Source organism: Pteronotus mesoamericanus, unplaced genomic scaffold (assembly GCF_021234165.1).
Source record: "Pteronotus mesoamericanus isolate MK-2021 breed Mesoamerican mustached bat unplaced genomic scaffold, CSHL_Meso_final contig_230, whole genome shotgun sequence".
NCBI lineage: Eukaryota > Metazoa > Chordata > Mammalia > Chiroptera > Mormoopidae > Pteronotus > Pteronotus mesoamericanus.
The window spans coordinates 612,229-632,033 of NW_026555096.1; the positions used below are offsets into that span (position 1 = coordinate 612,229).

Below are 19,805 nucleotides of genomic sequence, written 5' to 3' on the forward strand. Positions count from 1 at the left end.
TCAGATAAAGGGTTAATATCCAAAATTTATAAAGAGCTCATACTACTAAACACCAAAAAAAACCCCAAAACCAAAACCAAAAACCCAAGCAATCCAATTAAAAAATGGGCAGAGGATTTGAATAGACACTTCTCCAAAGAGGATATAGAGATGGCCAATAGACATAAAAAGGTGCTCAACATCACCAATCACCAGAGAAATGCTAATTAAAACCACAAGGAGGTATCACCTCACAACCATCAGAATGGCTATCATCTATAAATCCACAAATGACAAGAGTTGTCAAGGATGTGGAGAACGGGGAACTCTAGTGCCCTGTTGGTGGGACTGCAGAGTGGTACGGCCACTATGGACAACAGTATGAAGTTTCCTCAAAAAGTTAAAAATGGAACTACCTTTTTTAAAAAAATTAATTAATTTATTTTTTCAAATACATTTGTCTCTACCTTCCCCCAGCCACTTTCCCCTGCCCCCCTGCCCCCTCTCCCTCCCTCAGTCCTTCCCCACTTTGGCTTTGTCCATGAGTCCTTGCTGGAACTACCTTTTGACCCAGTGATTCCACTTCTGGGAATACATCTGAAGAAACCCAAAACACTAATTCAAAAGACTGTATGCACTCCTATGCTCATTGCAATGTTATTTACAATAGCCAAGCTATGGAAGCAAGCAAAGTGCCTATCAGTAGATAGTAGTATATTTCTACAGTGGAATATTAATAAGCCATAACAAATAATGAAATCTATTTGTGACATTGTGGATAGACATAGAGGGTATTATGCTCAATGAAATAAGTCAGCCAGAGAAAGGCAAATACTATACAATTTCACTTAATGTGGAATCTAAAGAACCAAATAAATGAATAAAAAATTGAAACAGACTCACAGATTCAGAGAAAATATTGATGGCTGCCAGAGGGTTGGAGGTTTTGGGGCACTGGGTGAAAGAAGTGAAGGGAGTAGGAAGCACACATTGGTAGTTACAAAATAAGCATGGGGAAGTAAGTAAAGCATAAGAAATATAGTCAATAATATTGTGATAACTATGTATGGTTCCAGTTGTGGTACTGGAAATACCAAGGGGACATCATTTAAATTATATGATTGTCTAACCACTAAGATATACACTGAAAACCAATACAAAATTAAATAAAAATTAAAAAAAAGAAGAATCCCTGCTCCCTTGAAACATACATCTCAGTAGGAAAGAATAGCAAGGTAGATAGGTGAAATACATGTTATGTTAGATACTTGTGAGCACTAAGAAGGCCTGAAAGAGGATAAAAGGGAGATAAAGAAGAGGGAGGCATGGGGAGTGTTTTTATTTCCAATAGGGATGCTCAAGGAAGACCTGTCCATGAAAGTGAATTTTCAGAAAAACCCAAAGGCTGAGAGAGAGTGAAGAGTGAAGACCACACAGGAATCTGGAAAAACAGCATTCCAGGTGAAGCAACTGCATAGCCAGGAGGTGCCAGGGCAGTAAGAGTGTTCAAGAGTCCATGAGGAGGCCAGCGTGGCTAGAGCAGAGGGAGTGAGAGGAGTGGTGATGAGAGGAAATGAGGTCAGGGAGGTAACTAGGAGTCTTTAGGCCTTTGGTCACGTTAGGCATTTGGTTTCCACTTTAAGTGATCTGGGAGTCACCAGAATATTCTCAGACCATGGTCTGACTCATTTTAAATGCCATCACCTGGCTTTTGTGCTGAGAACAGATTTTGGGAGACAAGAGTGGTCACAGGGAGCTAACTAAGAGGCCAAGGTCTTGATCCAGGCAGGAGATGATGGTGGCTTGGAGAGTGGCGGTTGAAAGAATAACAAGTGGTTGGATTCTGTCTGTATGCTTTGAAGATAGAATAAATAAGATGTTTTGCTTGACTAAATGGAGAATGTGAGAAAAAGAGAGGAGAGAAAGATGCCTGCAAAGTTTTCAGCTTGAAAGAATGGAATTGCTATGGCCTGAGATGGAAAGAATGCAGGAGGGGTTGGTGTGGGGGTGAGTATTAGGAGGCTAGTCTGGAAATTTTGGATATATCACTCTAAAATACCTACTAAATATCCTAGTGACAATAAGAAGTCCTTATTGGAGACATACATTTGGGATCATCAACACATAGATACCATTTGAAGTTATAACTATTTCTAACTCAAATCTGCCTTTATCTTTCTCCTGAAATCCAGAATGTAATTTCTTTTTTGTTGCTGTTGTTTTATTGTTTATGCTGTTATATTTGTCCCAAATTTTTCTGCTTTTTTACCCTCTACCCAGCCCTGCCCCCACTCTCTCGGGCAATCCCCACACCGTTGCCCATGTCCATGGATCCTGCATGTGTTCTTTGGCTACTTTATTCCTTATGCTGTACTTTACATCCCAATAACTATTCTGTAACTACTAATTTGTACTTCTTAACCCTTTCACCTTTTTCACTTACCTCCCCACCACCCCCATCTGGCAACCATCAAAATCTTAGCTGTATCTATGATTCTGTTCCTATTTTGCTTGTCTGTTTGTTTTTTAAATTCAGTTGTTGATAGATGTGTATTTATAGCCATTTTTCTGTTCATATGTTTGATCTTCTTCTTAAAAAAGACCCCTTAACATTTCATATAATACTAGTTTGGTGATGATGAACTCCTTTAGTTTATTCTTGTCTGGGAAACTATTTACCTGTCTGATGATGAATGATAACTTTGCTGGGTAGAGTAAGCTTGTTTGTTGGTCATTGCTTTTGTTCACTTTGAATATTCCTCGCCATTCACTTCTAGGCTGCAAAGTTTCTTTTGAGAAATCAGTTGACAGTCTTATGGGTGCTCCCTATAGGTAACTAACTGCTTTGAAGATCCTTTGTATTTAAGCTTTGGCATTTTAATTATGATGTATCTTGGAGTGGGCCTCTTTGCATCCATCTTGCTTGGGATTCTCTGTGCTTCCTGGACTTGTATGTCTATTTCTTTCACCAAGTTAGGGAAGTTTTCTTTCATTATTTTTTCATATAGGTTTCCAATTTCTTGCTCTTTCTCTTCTTCTGGCACCCCTATGATGCGAATGTTGGTACATCTGAAGTTATCCCAGATTCTCCTTACATTATCCTCATTTTTCTTGGATTCTTTTTTCTTCTTGCTGTTCTTATTGGGTGTTTTTTGCTTCCTGATATTCCAAATCACTGATGTGATTCTCAGATTCGTTCACTCTACTGTTGATTCCTATAGGTTGTTCTTTATTTCAATTAATGTGTCCTTTGTTTTTGACTGGATCTTTTTTATGCTGTTGAGATCATCACTAAGTTCTCTGAGCATCCTTATAACCAGTGTTTTTGTTTAGTTCTTTTTCTGGAGTTTTGTTCTGTTTTTTTATTTGGGCCATATTTATTTGTCTTCTTATTTTGGAATCTTCTCTGTGTTTGGTTTTATATATGAAGTAGAACTACTATGTTTCCCAGGCTTGGTAGAGTGGCCTAATGTAGTAGGTGTCCTATAGGATCCAGTGGCACAGCTTCCCCTATCACCCAAGCTAGTTACTTGAGGTGTGCCCTTCATGTGGGCTGAGTACACCCTCCTCTTATAGTTGATCCTTGATTGCTGTTGGCTCACCCAAGGTCAGCCACTGTTCATGCTCTGTCTGGTGTCACACAGCACTAGTTGCAAAGTGATCTGCAGATGGCTGCTACTTGTGCTGGGCTTGGTGATTCCCAGGAGAGGCCAAGCTGTAAACACAACCTAAATCCTGCTAGTGCTGGACATGGGGCAACTTAGTAAGAAGTATGGGGCTTGCTAAAGCCAGATGCTGCTTGTTTGAGAGAATCAGAAAATCTGAAGCATGGTCCGAGGCAAGCCATTCATATGTAAAAGCCACTGAAAACAGCTTGGGTATGCCTGAAAGTTGGGTGGGGCAAATATTGTGAGGTAGATTGTCAGAGTCTCAGAAATGGCGCCCACCTGCTGGCGCTGTAGGGGGAGTGGCCTCTGCCAGAATTTCTGTCTGGGAGAAAGCCACCACCCCCAGCTCTTGCACTGATGCTACACAATTTATTTCCTCCCAAATATCTCTGATGCCTTTCAATCTGCTGACCCTGGACTGGGATTCAGAAGGAGTGAGGCTGTGTGGGCCCTTTAAGAGGAACTGTCCAGGATTCCAGCAGTTTCTGTCCTTCAGAGCCTCAATCCCTGATGGTTTCCACAGTCAGAAGTTATGGAGACTTATCTTCCTGGCACTGGAACCCTGAGCTGAGGAACCTGGTGTGGGCCTGGGACCCTTTCATTTTTAACTGCCATATAGGGGTGGGGGATGAGCCTGTTCAGGGTCTCCACTCCTCTTACCAGTCTTGATGTGGTTTCTTCTTTAATTCTCTAGGCCTAGGACTTCCATCCAGATCAATTGCTGATAGTTATGAATGATGGTTTTTCTATAGTTTAGTTGTAATTTTGATGTGGTTGTGCAAGGAGGAGACCTGTGTTTACCTATGCTGCCATCTTGACCGAAATCCATCAGAATGTAATTTCTAACCTCTTAATATTTCTTAGTAATTCATTTCCTCCCACTTCTCCTCCCCAAAACTCTTTCTTCAGAATTGGCCTCTTAAAGCATATCCTTGATCCCATGATTCTTTAGCTCAAGAATGTTTTCTGGATCTGTTTTGCCAAGGGTAAAATGGCCTGACTCTCTTCTTGCATACCTTACTCCAGGTAGAACCAATTGCTTGCTGCTTGCCCACATGTCTCAAACTACTCTCTCCTCCCCTTCCTAGTGACTCTCCTCTCCTAGAACAATAAGAACCAATGCTCACTGGGCCCTTACTATGTGCAGGTATGGTGTTCATAATTCTACATGTATTTTCTCTTTGGAATTTTATATCAGTTGAAGTAGGGATTTTGTCCCATTTTACCAATAAGTAAATGGAGGCTCAAAGAGGAAAAATAACTTAATCTTGACTTTGGTCACACAGCTATTAAAAGGTGGACACCAATATAAATCTAGATCAATTGGACTTCAGAACCTTGTCTTTAGTCTTTGCTCATGCCATTTCTCTGGCAACAATGCCAAGAATGCAAGCAGGAAACAGTTGACCAGGAAGAGGTGACCAGCAAAGTCAACAGGATTTGTGTAAAAATAAATGAGAAATCTTTCTTCCTTAATACTTGTAAATTGTATGTTAGTACACTATAACAAAAATATTCATTTATACATTCTGCTTTAATGTAATTCTTGGTGTGTAAATGATCTAATTGAATGCTATACAAGCATGTTGATTGTGGCTGGAGTAAGAAACCATTAAAAAGTGTCAGCAAAATGGTGGAGTGGGCAGATCCAAATTCCCATTTACCCACAGAAACATGGAAAAAAACTCCAAACGAACTCCAAAATTGCCAGAACCAACTTTCTCAGAACTTTGGAGGATAGTAAAAGGTGACAAACAAAGGAATGCTGAATAAAGAAAAAGACAACTTTGTTTTTGTCTGACTTATTTCACCTAGCATAGATCCATCTGTGTTGCTGCAAATGGTAAGATTTCATAATTAGCAAGTTTTATTAATGCTATGAATTTTCAAGTAATTATGGAGAAAGCTAAACATTGCAAATTGTGGACCCTCAGAAGATACCTACTAAGAAGGGATTTCCAAAGCAAAGTGAAGCAGGCCAGCACAGGGCAGAGAAGGCCAACATGCAGCAGAGCAGAGCAGCGAAAAGCAGAGTAGAGCTGTCTACCCAAGAGGAGCCTGGCCTCAGGGCAACCCAGAACAGTGCTGTCTTCACAGCCATACTGTATCACAGTTGAGCTGTTTTGCACTAAATAACGTTTTCTTTTTTTACCACACCCAAAACTGGGGATTCCTCTTGGTGCTGAATTGTCACCAACACCATTGGCGGACGCAGTAATAAATTTCAATGATATTGATATGCTGTTATTTAAGAGTATGTGTTTTAGTTTTTGTCAAACTATAAAAATAATGATGTAGAATAATGTATCCTAGAATTTGGGGATCCATGTGTATGGTCAAAAGCTTGAAGACCTTGATTTTAGAATTGGTATTTGGAGATAAATCAACTATTTTTTTTTATCATTTATCTAAGTGCATGGTTTTGTGATGTTTGTCCTTAGCATGTCTTTGGTGTAAAAAAAAATCATGTTTAATAATGACAAAGAAACTAAATATTTTACTTGAAAGTGTGAATGAACTAAGTTGACTCTTTTAAGGCTAAATGCAACATTAATAGAAAGAGAAGGAGTCAGAACTGTTATAAGGGGCTGAAAGGTAGCTCGCCCACCAGCAGGCATACCCTCCTGTTGTCTCTGCAATGTGAGTCTCACATACCAGCAAAATATCTAAAGAACTGTTAGGTAAAAACCTCAAACTATTGATCAAACTGACAGCAACATGAATTGAAGAAATAGTATAGGAACATACTAAAATACAACTTATATGGTAAAGAGTGAAATGTAAGAAAGAAATAGTAAATCAATCAGCTGGGAATTCCATAATTACAAGATGATTTGGGCCTGAGTATAGACACAGCCCAGTCTATGTGATGAAGGCAGGATCATAGACAACAGCTTCAGATAAAAGACTGCTCGTTTCTTCATATATGCTGGTGTGAGTGGAGTATGTGTCAAAAGCAGGAATTGCCAAGTGAACCAAATCAGAAACTTCTGAGATGGAAACATTCCAAATATAGTGAGAGTTACAATAAAAATCATAGTACCTTTTGTAGTAAAATTTTTGAGCACCTTATTTTCTGTTGAACTTTATGAAAAAAGAAAAATGATACTGTGATAATTATGTACTGTGCTCTGAAATGAAGGACCATGATACACAGGACTTTAGAAATTATCCAGTCTTCCCTTGGTGCTCAGGGAAACTAAAGGCCAGAAAGGAGAAGCAGAACAGTCCCCAGCCCAGGAGGCAGTTCCAAGCTTCCTCACTCAGGGAAGTGATGAGCTGTCACTGCATCATTGTGTCTCACTGGCTTTCAGTCTGACATTTAACATGAGCTTTCTTTTGCTCAAAGAAAGAAATTTGCATTTATAAATGACAGCTATTTGTTTTGGCTATGTCTGTAACTTCTTCTAAGTAAATAAAGCATGTAACATTATTTTAAGATGTATTCCTGTGTGATGATTTTGTAAATATGTAAGTATAAGTTTTTACTTCAAAATACAAATTTTAACCTGAAATTACAAAAAAGAATCAATAAACTTGAGAACAGAATAATTAAAATTATTGATTCTGAGGAACATAAATAACAAAGAATTAGCCCTGGCTGGTGTAGTTTAATGGATTGAGTGCTGACCTGTGAACCAAAGGGTCACTGGTTGAATTCCCAGTTGGGGCACATGCCTGGATGGTGGGTCAGGTCTCCAGTGGGGGGCATACGAAAGGCAACCATGCATTGATATTTCTTACCTATCTTTCTCCCTCTCTTCCCCTCTTTCTAAAAATACATAAATAAAATCTTAAAAAAAGAACAAAGAATCCTTAAAAAGTGAATGTACCAACATATATGCAATAGGAATCTCAGAAAGAAAAAAGAGGAAGGGGAAGAATAAGCATTTGAAGGAATAATGGTTGAAAACTTCCTAAATTTGATGAAAGGTGTAAAAATACATATTCAAGAAGCTAAACTAACCCCAAGAAAGATAAATTCAAACAGATCCACACTAAGACACATTATAGTCAAATTGTCAACAAAGACCAAGAAAGAATCTTGAAAGGAGCAAAAGAAAAATGACTTGTCATTTACAAAGACTCCTCAATAAGATTAACAGCCAAATGATTTCTCATCAGAAACTATGAAGGCCAGAAGGCAGTGTAATGACATATTTAAACTACTGCAAAAAAAAAAATGTATTGATTAGAGTTTTCCAGAGAAATAGAACCAACAGGTATATATAGAGACAAAGAAAGAGAAAGAGGGCAGAGAAGGAGAGTGCAGGAATAGAGGTTATTTATTTTAAGGACTTGTTTCAAATTGTGAGGGCTGTTGAATCTGAAGTCTGAAGGAGTGGCAATTTAGGTGAGAGTTAATGTTGCAGAACTTGATTATGAATTCCATAGGTCGGGCAGGCTGGATACACTGGCAGGGGTTTTATGTTGCTGTCCTGAGGAAAATTGCTTCTTCTTTAGGTATCCTTAGTTTTTTTTATTAAGGCCTTCAATTTATCAAAGTCCCACTCACATGGGAGGTAATCTGTTTTATGTAGTCTACTGATTGTAAATGCTGATCACACCTAAAAAATACCTTCATAGCAACATATAGACTTGTGTTTGGTCAAAAAACTATGCACTGTATCCCAGCCAAGAGGCGACAGAAAAAAAGAGGTAACTATCACAACTGTCAACAAAGCATTCTATGATTGTCAAAACTATCATTCAAGAATGAAGGAAAAAGAACACATTTTTAGATAAATAAAAGCCGACAGAATTTGTTGCTAATAGACCTGCCTCACCAGAAAGGTGAAAGAAGTCCTTCAGGTTAAAAGGAAAGGGCGCCAAAGAGTATCATGAAGACATAAAAAAACCGAAGGAAACTGATAAAGGTAGCTTCAGTGGTAAACGTAAAATCAATCACTGCTGTACTTTTGGTTTATAACTCCTCTTTTTTCCCTATGTATTTAAAAGGCAAATAAATAATACAATAATTATGAATCTGTTTTAGTGGGCACACAATTAATAAAGATGGCAACAACAACATGAAGAGAGAAGGATGGAGATATATAGGAGCAGATTGTATACTAATGCAAACTAAGCTGGTATTTAAACAAGGTTTTTTTAAATTTAAATTTTTTATTGCTATCCCCAAGGTAACCATAAAGAAAATAAGTTTAAAATATACTGAAAAGGAAAGGAGAAGGAAATAAAAAATGGTACGTTATAAAAAAATCAACTAAATTATTTAAAAAGACAGTAATGGAGAAATTGAGAAACAAAAATGAGATATGACATACAGATAACAAATAGCTAAATGGCAGAAGTTGGTCTTTCCTTAGTAGTAATTATTCTCCTTAGTAATAATTACTTACTAGTAAATAGATAACTTCTTTAATTAAAAGGCAGAGATTGGCATAATGAATTAAAAACCGCAATTTATTTATATATTGTTTACCAAAGACTCACTCTAGATACAAAGACATGAAGTGGTTTTAAAATGAAAGAATGGAAAAATATTTTATGCATATAACAGCCAAAAGAGAGACATATTGCCTATATTATTTCACACAAACTAGATTTAAGGTCAAAAGTTAACAAGAATCAGAGAAGGACAGTATGTATTAATAAAAGTTGCGCTCTATCAAGGAGATTAACAATTATATATCTATATACAACTAATGATAGAAACCCAAAATATATGAATCAAAAATTGGCAGAATTGAAGGGGGAAACAGTTTTATAAAAACAGTTGGAGACTTTGATACATCACTCTTAATAATGGGTACAACATCTAGACAGAATATCAGTAAGAAGGAGGGAGGGTAGGCAGGGGAAAAGGAAGGGAAGGGGCAAGTCAAGGAACATATAGCAAGGACTCATGGACAAAACCAAAGGAGGGAAGGATTGAGGGAGGGAGTTGGGGGAGGGGACAGGGGAAAGTGGAGAGGGGAAGGCAGAGACAAATGTATTTGGGAAAAAAAAGAAAAGAAAAGAAAATAGAGGACTTGCCCTGACCAGCATAGCTCAGTTGATTGGGTGTCGCCCTGCAAAGTGGAAGGTCATCAGTTTGATTACTGATCAGGGCACATGCCTATGTTGTGGGTTTGGTCCTGGTCTGGGCTTGTATAAGAAGCAACCAATCAATGTTTCTCTCTCACATCTATGTTTCTCTTCATCTCTTTTTCCCTCTCTTCCCCTCTCTCTAAAAATAAAATAAAATGGGAAAAAAAAATAGAGGACTTAAATAACATTATAAACCAACTAGACCTAACATACATAAATAGAACATTCCACCAAAGGCAGACTATATATTCTACTAAAGTGCATATGAAACATTTTCCAGAATAGGTCATATTTTAGGCCACAAAATAAATTTAAATAAATTTTTAAATCTTACAAACTATCATTTCTCTTCAGAAAGGAATGCAACTAGATAGCAATAACAGAAGGAAATCTGGAAAAATTACAAATGTTTAGAAATTAAACAACACACTCTTAAGCAACCAATGAGTTAAAGAAGAAATCACAAGAAAAATTAGAAAATATCTTGAGAAAGTAAAAATTAAAATACAACATATTAAAATACAGAATGCAATGAAAGTGCTCAGAGGGAAATTTATAGCTGTCTATGCCTATGCTAAAAAGGATCTCAGGTCAATAATCTTAGTTTACAGCTAGAGGGACTAGAAAAACAAGAGCAAACCAAACCCAAAGCTAGCAGAGGGAACAAAAAAAATAAAAATTAGACCAGAATACAAAATAATAGAAAAATGGAAGAAAACCAACAAAACCAAAAGTTGGTTCTTTAAAAAGATCTATAGATCCACAAACCTTAAGCTATATTGACTAAGGAGAAAAGAGAGAAGACTTGAAATAACTAAAATAATAAATGAAAGAGGGGCCATTACAACTGACTTTACAGAAACAGACAGGATTTTAAAACATACAAAAAAAAAGGTTGTAAGAGAATACTATTAAATCCTATATATCAACAAATTAGATAACCTAGGTAAAATGGACAAATTCCTAGGAACACAAAACTAAGAAAACAGATTTATGAAGAAATAAAAACTCTGAACAGACCTATCACTACTAGTAAGGAGACTGAAACCTCCATATGGCTTTACGTGTGAATTCTACCAAACACTTAAAGAAGAATTAATGCGAATCTTTCTCAAACTCTTCCAGAAATTGAAGAGAGGGGAACATTTTTGAACTTATTCTATGAGGCCAGCATTATGCTGATCTCAAAGCCAGACAATGGCACTATAAGAAAAGAAAACTACTGACCAATATTCCTTATGAATATTGATGCAAAGTCCTCAACGATAACAACAAAAAAACTAGAAAATTGAATTCGGCAGCATAATAAAAGTATATACACCATGACCAAGTGGTTTTACCCCAGAAGTGCAATGTTGACCCAACATATGAAAATCAAGAAATATAATATACCTCATAGAATGAAGGATACAGAACCACGTGTTTATCTCAGTTGATTCAGGAAAACCACTTGAAAATTATATTTTTTCCATAATAAAAACACTTAACAAACAGAACAGAAGAAAATTTTATCACTATGATAAAGACCATATATGAAACATCCACAGCTGACATCACACTCAGTGGAGAAAAGTTGAAACTTTTTCACCTAAAATCTGGAACAAGACAAGATTGCCTGCTTTTGCCACTTCTACTCAACACAGTATTAGTTCTTGCTAGAGAAATTAGTCAAGAAAAAAATAAAAGGCATCTAAAATGGAAAGAAAGAAGTAAAATTACCTCTATTTGCAGATTGCAAGATCTTATATCTAGAAAATTCTACTTTCCATAAAACAATGTTTGAGCTAATAAACAAAACAGCAAAGTTTAAGAATACAAAATCAACACACAAATCTGTTGTGTTTCTATATGCCAGCAATGAACAATCTGAAAAGGTAATCAAGAACATAAGTTCAATTACAATAGCATCTGAAACAACAAAACACTTAGTAAAAGATTTAACAAATTGTAAATCTTGTACACTGAAAACTACAAAAATTGCTAAAAAAAAAAAGAACACTTACATAAATGAAAAGATAGCCCATGTGCGTGGGTTGAAAGACTTAATATTCTTGAGATGATTATACATTTGACCCTTAAACACAAGTTTGAACTGCAGGGACCCACTCGTACAGGGATGTTTTCTCAATAAATACAGTCAGATCTCTGTAGCATCTCCTGATTCAACCAACTGAGGATCAAAAATAGTGTTTTATATATGTGGTTGGAACTCAGAAGATGTGGAGGGTGGTCTGTATGCATTATTTCATGCCACCTTATTTTTTATAAGAAACTTGAACATCTGCAATTTTGGTATCCACTCCAGGGTGGGGGTATTTTCTGGAACAAATCCCTCACAGATACTGAGGGATGACTAAATTTGGGGGGATTAAAATTTTATACTTGGATTTTTGACAGTTTGGGGGGTTAGCACCACTACCCCCTGCATTGTTCAAGGGTCAACTGTACTTCCCAAAGCATTATACAGAGTTAGTGAAATTTCTCTCAAAATCCCAATGCTGAATATTTCAGAAATGGAAAAACTCCTAAATATTGCAGGGAATTTCAAGGGACTAGAATAGCTAAAACAATCAAGAAAGAACTTGGGAACTCACACTTCCTCATTTCAAAACTTACTCAAAGCTACATAATCAAAAGAGTGTGGTACTGTCATAGAATAAAAATATAGACCAATGGAATACAGTTGACAGTCCAGAAATAAACCATCACATCTATGGTCAACTGATTTTTGACATGACTGCCAGGGTCATTCAATGGATAAAGAACAGTCTCTTTAACAAAGGGTAGTGAAAAAACTGGATATTCATAAGAATATCTTTTTAAAAATTTTATTTTTCAATTAAAGTTTACATTAAATATTTTTTATATTAGTTTCAGTTGTACTACAATTATGTAACTTACAACATGATCTCCCAGATAAGTCTAGTAACTACCTGGCACCATACATAGTTATTACAATATGATTAGCTATATTTCCTATGCTGTGCTTTACATCCCTGTGACTATTTTTATAATTGCCAGTTTGTACTTCTTAATCTCTTCACCCTTTCCACCCATCCTCCCAAACCATCTCCTATATGGAAACTATCAATTTATTTTCTGTATCAAAGAGTTTGTTTGTTTTATTTATTCATTCATTTTATTTTTTAGATTCCACATGTAAGTAAAATCATATGGCCTTGTTTTTTTTTTATCTGACTTATTTCACCTATCACAATACCTTCTAAGTTCATCCATGCTGTCACAAATGGCAAGATTTCATTCTTTTTTATGGCTGAACAATATTCCATTTAATATATGTGCTACATCTTCTTTATCCAGTTGTCTTATGATAGACACTCGGGTTGCTTCCATATCTTGGCTATTTATAATGTTGCAATGAACATACAGATACAAGTATCTTTCAGAATTAGTGCTTTGGATAAGTACTAATTTCTTTGGATAAGTATTCATGTGGAATTCCTGGGTCATATGATAGTTCTGTTTTCAATTTTCTGAGGAACCCTCATAGTGACTACACCAGTTTACAATTTCACCAACACTAGTTGTTTGTTGATTTGGTGATGACAGCCTTTCTGACAGGTGTAAAATAATATCTTATTGTGGTTTTAATTTGCATTTCTCTATCATTAATCATGTTAAACATCTTTCCTTTGTCTATTGTCCATCTGTATGTCCTCTTTGGAGAAATGTCTATTCAGATCCTCTGCCCATTTTTTATTTTTTTAGTGTGAAGTCATATGAGCTCCTGACATATTATAGAAATTAACTTTTTATCAGATGTATCATTTTGGTTTCTTTTTCTGTGCAAAAACCTTTCAGTTTGATGTAGTCTCATCTGTTTATTTGTTTATTTATTTTTGTTTTCCTCACCTGGTGACACATATTAAAAAAATATTGCTAAAAGCAATGTCAAAGTTTTACTGCCCTTTTTTTCTTCTAGGAGTATTATGGTTTCAGAACTTATATTTAAGTCTTTAATCCATTTAGAGTTTATTTTGGTATATGGTGTAAGAAAGTACTCTAGTTCCGTTTTTGCATTCAACTGTCCATTTCTCCCAACACCATTTAATGAAGAGACTGTCTTACCCTGTTGTGTATTTTTGTCTCCTTTGTCATAGACTAGTTTATCAGATAGATGTGGGTTTATTCCTGGGCTCTCTATTTTGGTCTGTCAGTGCCCTAGTATTATGCCCCAGTTTTGATTACTATAGCTTCATAGTATAGTTTGACATCAGGTAATGTTATACCTCCAACTTTGTTCTTCTGTCTCAAGATTGCTTTGGCTATTCCAGGTATTTTGTAGTTCCATATTTATGACTTGTTTTACTTCTGTGAAAAATGCCATTGGTATTATTATAGGGATTGCATCAAATCTATAGATTGCTTTGGGTAGTATGGACATTTTAACAGTGTTTATTCTTCCTATCCATGAGCACAATATATTCTTCCATGTATTTGTATCTTCTTCAACTTCTTTCCTCAAAGTCTTATAGTTTGGTCCTTTACCTCCTTTGTCTTTTCCCCAGTCTTAAAGGAAATCTTTCATAATTTCACTTGAGCACAATATTAGCTGTAGGCTTATATATATGGTCTTTATTAGGTTGAGGAATGTTCCCTGTATTCTGACTTTGATAAGAGTTTTTATCATAAATTGATGTTGGATTTTGTCAAATGCTTTTCCTGCATTTATTGACATGATCATATGATTTTTAGTCTTTGTTTTGTTTATGTTAATTGATTTGTAAATATTGAACCGATCTTGTGTCACAGGAATAAATCCTACTTGATCATGGTGTATGATATTTTTTCTTTCAGTTTGTGAGATGATGCTCCAACCAACTGAGTCACACTGACCAGGGCTGATATTTTTAATGTTCTGCTGAATTTAGTTTGCTAACATTTTGTTGAAAATTTCTACATCTGTGTTCATAAAGGATATTGGCCTATAGTTTCCTTTTTCTTTCTTTCTTTCTTTCTTTCTTTTTTTTTTTTTTTTTTTTGTAGCGTCTTTGTATGGCTTAGGTATCAGTATAATGCTAGTCTTGTAAAACAAGTTTGGGAGTTTTCTCTCCTCCTCATTTTTTTAGAATGTTTTTGTAAAATTTGCCATTGAAGCTGTCTGGTCCAGGACTGTTGGGAGTTTTCTGACTGATTTAACTTTGTGAGTAGTTATCAGTGTCTTCAGATTTTCTTTTTCTTCTTAATTCAGTCTTGGAAGATTGTATGTTTCCAGGAGATTATCCATTTTTTCCAGGGTGTTGGAATACAATTTGTTGGAATACAATAGTTTACAGTATTTTCTTATGTATATATTTTTGTACTTCTGTGGGTTAGTTTTTACTTATTCTCTTTAATTTCTGATTTTATTTATTTTGGCCCTTTCTGTTTTTTTCTTGATGAGTCTGGCTAAAGGTTCTCAATTTGTTTATTTTTTCAAAGAACCAGCTTTTGATTTCATTGATTTTTTTTCCATTGTATTTTTTAGACTCTTTTATTTACACTCTGTTCCTTATTATTTCCTTCCTTTTACATACTTTGGATGTTTGTTCCTTGTTTTCTAGTTTCTTTTGTTAAAGTTCTCACCAAGTCCTTCTACTCTTTCCCTAAGTTCATTGAGCATCCTTGTAACCAATGTTTTCAACTCCACATCTGGTAGATTGCTTGTCTCCATTTTGTTTAGTTTTTTTCTGGAGTTTTGTTCCATTCTTTCATTTGGGAGATATATTTTGTGTGTGTTTGCTCATTTTGACAGACTCCCTGTATTTGTTTCTATGTATTAGGTAGAACTGCTATGTCTTCCAGGCTAGGTAGAGTGGCCTTGTGGAGTATGTGTCATGCAGCCCTGTCCAGTCACTTGAGCTGGCAGCTCCAGGTGAGCCCCCAGTATGGCTCCTGGAGAGAATACCCTCCTGTTGTAGTTGAGCCTTGATTGCTGTTGGCATGTCAATGGGATAGATTTACCTCCAAGCTGATTAGCTGCAAGGACTAGCTGCAACCACTATGGAGAATTAGTAGTGCAGGACCTGCCCCATGGAACAGAACTCATTTTACTGGGACTCAGGCACCCTGAGTCTACCCCTTGAGTGTATTGTTCAGTGAGATGGTTGGGTGGTACTTTGGCATGGTCTGAAGCTGTTTACTGGGTGCACTGGCTCTGGGACCTTCTGGGAGATGCAGGACAAGGTCATTTGCTACCTGTGTCTGTCTGGGGCCACCCAGCATGAGCTACAAAACAATCTGCAGATGTTGCTACTTGTGCAGGAGAGGTCAAGCTGTGAACCATTGCCAGCTGCCATTAGTGCTGGGCCTGAGAACACTTTGAAAGAGGTACAGGTTACACAGAGGCCAGATGCTGCTTGTTTGAGGGCTTTTAGGAAAGTCAGCAGCACAAGCCAAGACAGGTCATTTGTATGGAAAGGCCCTGGAAAGGTCTTGGCTGAGCTGCAAGTTGCGTGGGGCAGGATGTCAGGAAATCACCATCATGGAGCGAATAGTGTTAGCCAGGTTGTTGGAGACTCAAATTGTTGCCAGTGTTGCCTGCTAGCTTTGAGCGTGGGATACTTAGCAAAAGAACAATGGATTCTGCCAGCCCTTTTGTTTGGGAGAAAGCATCCACTCCAGCCTTAGACTTAAAGCCAAACAATTTAGTTCCTCCCTTATATCCCTGGTGCCTTTCAAGTTGCTGCCCCAGTGCTGGAGCTCAGAGTGACTGAGACTGAGTGCTGGTCCTTTAAGAGGTTGAGACTCCAGAAGCCTTCCATCTCACTCAGCCACAATCCTGGCTGGTTCTTACAGCCAGAAGTTTTTGGACCTTCTCTTCCTGGCACTGGAACCGTTGGCTGGGACTTCTGGTGTGGGGCTGGGCCTGTGCAGTGACCTCAGCATCCAAGATAGTCCTCATGATTTTTAAGCACCACAGATTGGTTGGGACCAGCCTGTTCTGCGACTCCATCTTTCTTACCAGTTTTGATGTGGCTTATTCTTCATATCTTAGTCATAGGACTTCTGTTCAGCTACATTTCAGGCAGTTCTAAATAATGGTTCTTCTGTAGTTTAAGTGTAATTTTGATGTGGTTGTGGAAGTTTCTGAGTACTGTGTTTACCTACACCACCATCTTGACTGGAAGCTAGATCTACTATATTTTTTCTAAAAAAATGCTGTAGTTGTTTAGTCTCATCATGTTACTAAAAGTGGGTTATGAGGTGAAGTTTTGGTGGATGGTCCCAGTTCAGCAGATGGTGAAGAAGTTAAAAGTCAGTTATTTAGGAAATGTCCTTAGACAAAATTACAAAGCATTTTAAGCATCCCCAAATAATACTGAGCTATTTACAAAAAAAATTTCTCAATCAATTCTTCTCTCAAAGAAAGTAGTTTTCTCTAATGCCTGAAAAACTCCACACACTTTAAACTAAATAGAACTCAAATACTACCTGCTCTGGGAGGCCTTCCCTGATCGCTGATTTTGTGTCCTCCTCACTCTCAAGGCATTTTGCCTGGACAATTTGGGGTTTGGGTCAGATAATGGAGTTCATGAAAACTCAGTCTCAGGCTCTCTTCTTATTCTATATGTTCTCCCCATGCCTATGACTCATACCTTCCTATCTCCAGGACAGAATTTTGTTTTCTCTGAATTCCAGATAGTAGAGCTAAGAGCCTCCACCTACATAACTGAAAGCACTTAAAGTTTAATAATGTCCAAAATGGAGTATATTCCTCCAATTGAACATCTTTGATGTTCTCAATTTTAGTGTATAGCACTTCTATCCATCAGCACTTGGCGCAAGCCAGAGCTGACTGGATCCAGAGAGTAGCCTCTTGACCCTTGCCTCCACTCTGTACTTTTTTTAGGGAGTACCATTATTTTACTTTTTTCTACCACTCTTTTATGGCTGTCCTGGTACAAGCTACTATCATCTCTCCCACAGACCACTCCAACAGCTCCCCGACTTGTCTCCATGCTTCCATTCTTGACCCCTTCTAATATATCCTTCTCACAGAAGCCACAGTTTTATCCCAATGCCTAAACCTTTTATATGGCTCTGCAGGACCTGGTCCCTGTCTACCTCTCCAATCTCATCTTCATATTTGTTGTATCAGTTCAACAAATACATAATTTGTTCATGCTTGCAGCCTTTGCAGATATCAGTCCCTCCAGCTAGAATGCTCTTTCTTCCCTTTACCTGTTAGTTTCTGCTTACTCTTTAAAGCTGAGCTCAAATGTAATAAACCTTTCCAGAACTTTCCTTTCCCCCTCCAATTATGGCCAGTGGTAGGGCCCACTATGATTATATTTCTCTGTCAGAGTCTTAGCGCTACTGTCAGTTAGTAGTCAACAATGAGAAGGCCACTTCAAAACATTTATCTTTGTTCACCAGTATGTCTCAGGTAACTGGAGGAGTGCCTGACACATATTAGCTGCTTAACAAAGGTTTGTTGCATGAATGAATGATCAGGGGACAGACTCCCCACCATTTTCCAGCCAGCCATATGACCTTGGAAATCACTTACTATTCCTGATCTTCAGTTTCCCACTGTGTAAGCAAAGTATGTAATCCTTTCTTATCCAGATAACTTGTGTAAACTGCACAGCACCCAGTGGGTTCACAGAGAATGTTTGTTCCTGCTCTTATATTGAAATGGGAAGCCAGAGGAAGATACTGAGTCATCTCAAGGTGGTGAGGGCTCAGAGGAGGTATTCCAAAGGAGGTGGCATTTGGTCTGGGCTTGAGGAAGGAAGGAGATCTAGACAGAAAGCACAGCCTGCACAGATGCTCAGAGGCTAAGGTATACCTGGGCACAGACAGGTTGGTGTTGGTGGCCCTTTGGCGCTCAGCTGCCCACCTTGCAGGCCCTCCAGGCGGAAGGTGCGATGTTCCACAGACAGGCCGACTGCGCTATACGGGCCATAGCGCAAGATGACTAACGTATTCTTGGGCATGGCTGGGCCCCCACCCTCCGCTCTGCGAAACACACACTGCTAGGCAACTGCTTTTCAGGCCCTTAGTATTGGGCGTGGTCGCGCCTGGCTGGGCGTGGTCAGGGAGGATGGGGATGGAGCTTGGGGATCCTCCATACCAGTCCTAGCCCAGTGTCTGGTGTAACGGGGGAGGGTGAGGAATTTCCATTTCTAGATGCCTTTACTTCCTGCTGTGCGCCCACTGCTGGGAGTCAAAAGGGTGTAATGGTGGTTGGAGACGATTTGCTTTAGCTACCGTAACAGCCAGGTAAACATGGGATTTCAACCTGGTATGGAAAGTGTTGATAAATAACAATAGCCAATATTTACAGCCAATTACAGAAAAGTATGTATCGGGCAACATACTAAGCACTTTCCACACACTATCTCACTTAATCATCTTACCATCCCTATAAAATACGTTGTATTTTGTTGTGATTATCTATATACAAAACTGAGGCACAGAGAGGCCAAGTAGCCTTCCCAGGCAAGTCAGGGTGTAGCATGAATTGGAAACCTTTTGATGCGCCTATGTATAGATTTCTTTTTATTAACCTTGCCTGGGATTTGTTGAGATTCTTGAAACTGAATTTAAGCCCTCCATTTGGTTTCAGAAAAATTGGAGCCATTATCTTGTCACATATTCTCTCAGTTCCATTTTCTCACTTTTCAACAACTCCAGTTAAATGTATGTTAGACCTTCTCAATGTAGTCTATACATCTCTTCTCTCCTGGGTTTTTCATCCATGCTTCTTTTGGGGTGGTATGTGTGTAAATAAGTATTTATTCATTTATTTTTAACTGTAATCCAATTTACTAATTTTTCCTGCAGCTGTGTATTAAGCTGTTAAAGCCACCAGATTTTTTATTTCGGTTATTTAGTTTTCAACTCTAGAATTTTAGTTTGGTGCCTTTTTAAATCTGCTGTACCACTTTGTATAATAAATTAGAATTATACTATTATTTTTATTCTCTAAGCTATTGATGAATAAGTATCTTAATATTAAAATATTTTTCATTCTTGGATAAACCAGACTTGGTCATCGACATATTATCTTTTTTATGTACTGTTAGAATTTGCTAGTATTTTGCTTAGGATTTCTGAATATATATGCATGAGTGAAATGGCATGTAATTTTTCTTTATT

The 19,805-nt window shown here is 37.5% G+C and overlaps 1 protein-coding gene across 1 annotated transcript in view; it reads right to left on the reverse strand.

Annotated features, from left to right (window-relative positions):
* The window catches only part of CUNH10orf53 (chromosome unknown C10orf53 homolog), a 28,150-nt gene extending 9,510 nt beyond the window's left edge, over positions 1–18,640 (reverse strand). Inside the window, exon 1 of the mRNA XM_054572331.1 lies at positions 18,544–18,640. Within this exon, the coding sequence (XP_054428306.1) occupies positions 18,544–18,640 (97 nt within the window). The remainder of the gene's footprint in view (positions 1–18,543) is intronic.
* Between the last annotated feature and the right edge of the window lie 1,165 nt (positions 18,641–19,805).